Source organism: Dermacentor variabilis, chromosome 6, assembly GCF_050947875.1.
Source record: "Dermacentor variabilis isolate Ectoservices chromosome 6, ASM5094787v1, whole genome shotgun sequence".
Lineage (NCBI taxonomy): Eukaryota > Metazoa > Arthropoda > Arachnida > Ixodida > Ixodidae > Dermacentor > Dermacentor variabilis.
Genome location: NC_134573.1, coordinates 134537813 through 134541895, shown reverse-complemented (window position 1 = coordinate 134541895; position 4083 = coordinate 134537813). Strand labels below are relative to the sequence as shown.

At 48.6% G+C, this 4083-nt stretch overlaps 1 protein-coding gene across 1 annotated transcript; it reads left to right on the top strand.

Annotated features, from left to right (window-relative positions):
• The first annotated feature begins 337 nt into the window (after window positions 1-337).
• LOC142584374 (uncharacterized) lies at window positions 338-2852 on the top strand. Its single transcript, XM_075694525.1, has 2 exons — window positions 338-474; window positions 1043-2852. The coding sequence occupies exons 1-2, from the start codon at window positions 388-390 to the stop codon at window positions 2633-2635; spliced, it is 1680 nt and encodes a 559-aa protein (XP_075550640.1). The 5' UTR covers window positions 338-387; the 3' UTR covers window positions 2636-2852.
• The last annotated feature ends 1231 nt before the right edge of the window (window positions 2853-4083 follow it).

Genomic DNA, 4083 nt, shown 5'->3' with positions numbered 1-4083 from the left:
GTGTTCAGAAAGAAAGCTTACACTCCCGTCCCTATCCTTCCCTCACGCACACACGCACATCAAAACGGGACAAGGTTGTTTGGTTTAGTCTGCGCAAAACGGTTCTTTCCGTCTTAATAAGGAGCTTCTGGCATTCTTGAACTCTAAAAGAAGTCATTGAAGACTGCACAGCTTTCTGGTGCTGACAGAATAAATGCCATAAACGTTGTGGAGAAGATACTACTGGCATATTTGTTTTTTTGGGCGCTTTGTCAATCCTTGACGTAGCACCATATCTGGGACTCAAGTACAATATTCTTTAGATATTTCTAGATATATCCAGTTGTGTGGCTGTCATAAACAGCAAGCACTTGCTCATTTTATTGTGCTTGCTTGCAGTGGCTCCAAATGTTGTGCGTGCTTTTCGCACTGGCGGAGGCACAGAAAACGCGATCATCAATTTCAGCCCATGGCGTCCAGTACGTGAACGACCAGGTAAGTCGAAGCGGTGCATTCTTGTGACACATTTGTTGCTTCAAATCTGTATGTGATTTTTGGGAATGGTCAAGGAACTTACAGTAACTGCGACGTTGCAAAGGGTGCTAGAAACACCTAACTATAGTAATGGTTTTGATTAGTTCCTTATCCCTGGATGCTGAACACTAATTTGACCGACGCTTCCCCTCTCCGCTGCTGCTGCTGATGTTGATACAGTGACCGAGATTTCCGTGACAGTCAAAACGAATGACCTTCCCTCTCTTCTTTGGACGCTCCCTGCGTCAAAAGCTGCTTTGCTTGTTGAAATTTGCGCCCTCTCAAAGAACATTTCCAAAACAATTACTTGGTCCTGTTATTTGTTTTAGCTTATTTAGAGATGACGAATATGGTTTCGCGTTTGACGTTTTTCTTCCCAAATGGCTGACAACAAATTCTAATCAGTTACTTCCACTTATTCGGTGCACTACTTGTGAAAGAAACCGCGTATTGCACTTGTGCAAAGCGATGTATACAGAACCTAGCTACACTTGTACATAAAAGATTTGTGCTTTTTCACCCCACACAGCCTGAAAGTCCCTACCGCGTGATATACGACGATGACCCACGGTATGCCTTACATGGAGGACAAAGTGGCAAACCCGCCAACGTCAGGAGTGTGCGATACCACTCTCTTCAAGCGCAAGAGCAGCGGCCGTATCTGCACACGAGTCACATTATTCCGGCCACCGCGGTGTCCCTACAGAGCGGGCTAAAGCAGACGCTGAGTGGAGCCGCGACAAGCAAGAGCAACCAGCACACGCCCCTTCACCAGCAGGGTGCACCGGGGGTCAGTGTCGGCGAACAGACGCAACTCGTGTATCCTCAAGGATCGTTGTCTGGATACGCGATACCCCAGCACATCCTACAACAGGGCGCTTCTGGTGGCGCTTCGGCTGACTACCTCCGAGCGGGCGCAGTCTACGCTCCCACTTCCGACATTGCACAGTACGCAAACGCGCTGCAGAACTACGCTCAACAGCTGGGCTACCCGGCCACTTACGCCCAGAACCAGGGCTATCCTTCCGGAAGCTCCGTGGGGGAGCCCACGCAGTACGTCCAGCAACCCTACTACGTGCCTTATTATCCCGAATCGGCCTACTCTGGCGCGGGTGCCCCTGCACAGGGTGTTGGCGACCAGCCAGGTGGAGCCGTACACGTACCAGCAACGGTCCCTCAAAGCGTTGAATATTCTGCGGGAAGTTCTGGCGCACAAGCTGGACAAAATGGTCTCGTATACCCACCCAGGTACTCTCCAGGGAGCTCTAAGCCAGCTACTCCCGCTTACGTGGGAGCCGAGGCAGGAACTGGTCGCAAGGCAGGGACCGACCTTAGCGTTCCTTCCGACCACTACGGGAAAGGCAACGTGCCTGCTCAAGTCGCTCCAACAGGAGCTGGACAAGGCGTGTACAGCTACCCTTACGGATACTCCGTAGCGTATGTGCCATATAGGTACCCCGTGCAACCAAATGTGCAATTTCCTGCCACGCACCATGCAACGAGCCCCGCACAGCCATCCTATGCCGCGCCCGTCCCTGCCTACCCGCAATACGCTCAGCCGCATGTTCCATCTGGAACGATCCAACCATACTACGCCCAGCAAAATGCTTACGCTAACCAGGCGCCCGCCCAGCCAAGCCAGGATCAGTTCGCCTTTGGTGGTCCTCCGAGAACAATCTACGCCCTGCCTGGGCCAATCGCTAGCCCAGCAGCACAACACCACGCCGCAGCAGCCAAGCATCACGCCCTTCCAGCAGCACCTCGTGCCGAAGCTCCAGCGTACGGCAGGAGCTTTGTAGACATCGGCTACACTGCGGCCTCCATCTATGGTACGCCGATGTATTCCAAGGCGAGCCCCAACCCGTTCCTGTCCAAATATGTGAATGCACCGAATGCTTACTTCCCCAGAGGTGTGGTCTCGGACGCAGCTGGCAACGTCTACATCCAAGGACCGCAAGGCTTGCCGGCACTTCATCCATCTCACGTGTCGCCATCAGGACAGGGACACTACGCGGCAGAAGGCGTGCAGTACGTACCGCCGGATAAGTCCTACGAACTCGGACGGTTTGTAACCATGCACGCCGGCAAAGATGGAGTTCGATACATTAAGAAGAAACGTTAAAGCATCCTATATGCTATACCAGTCTCAATCACGTTGGAAAATTACAAAGTCATCTACATGTGGAGCCTCTGGTTCTGCTCTGTGCAAAACTCATTAATAGATGTCAGTGCTAGGTGCCGACGTCTTGCGGTGTTTGTATACTGTTCGATCTCTTTACGATTGAAGTTTTTTTTCTGTGCAATAGTGTCCCTGTGTGTGTAAGACTTTGAATGGAATAAACGACTACATTCACTAACTATGCTGCTCACGTCTGTAATTTTGTTGTTTTGAATAGACTGGACGATAGGCTATTCACAGAAGCAAACATCTTGGCAGCTTGGCCTCACAGTTCATTAGTCCAGAAGGTAATTTGAGCGCTTCCTCACTACCTGAAGGCCCGACTGTAGGCATCCTGCACCTAACTTATTGCATGTGAAAGTGCGATATAGACTCATTTTTTTCTCTCTCGTTCACTCTCCCTGCCCTTCCCACGTGTAGGGTGGCAAACTGGACTCAGTCTGGCTAACCTCCCTGCCTTTCCTTCCTCCCTTGTCTCTCGTTTGTTGTTGTGGCCTTATAACTACTTCTTATAGAATCTTTCCAATTTTAAACATTGCACTACTCAGAAACACGTTTCAGTGCGAGCGCAGCTCTCATTTGCCGACCTTCTTTTTTTACCTTTTTTCCTATTTGTGGAAGAAGAAAACTGCTTAGGTATGTTTAGCACATAATGTAACGAAACTAAACTAACAACTTTGTATAGCAAAGGAAAGATTGGCACAGCTTTTCTTTTTTTTTTATTACTTCAGCGGGCTGCAAGCATACGAAATTTCAGAAGCACGTCACGCTTAGACCTCGCTCACAGGCAGGTCAGCCTCGTATAAATCTGAGGTTTGCTTTGGTAGCAATTAAGGAACAGGTTAAAGTAAAAGGCTCAATGGTGAGGAATGGATCAAACATTCAAGTATTGAAGTATCGAGTTCAAGTATTTAGCCACAACCTGGGAAGGCCATCATGCAACACGTCGGAAGGATTCCACAACGCTCTTACGGAGATGCTCGAGAAGCTGTCCGCTATTATATCACTTGGGTAAAAATTTCGTAAACACGGATTGCGTATCGCATTACTGGATACAATAAGGAAACGTTTTAACAATGATGTGGCTATTTTATTGAGGAGACGAGAATGCTTTTCATGAGAAGAATATGCAAGACAGCAAATGCTCTACCTAGTATTGGACAAGCAGAATCGTGTGATACGTAATTTCAGCGCAAAATAGACATAATCCACCCTCTGAAGCATTTAATCGTCATGTTTTGTCTTCGACTTTGCTCGGTTGGCAGAGAAATGTTCATTCAGACAAGGATGTTTCCTGTCGCATGTATTAGGCCACGCGAAATTGTATCATAATTTGTGCTTCTGAACATTTTGCTATGCTAACGAGCTGTCCTTCAAGTAGAGCTTAATAT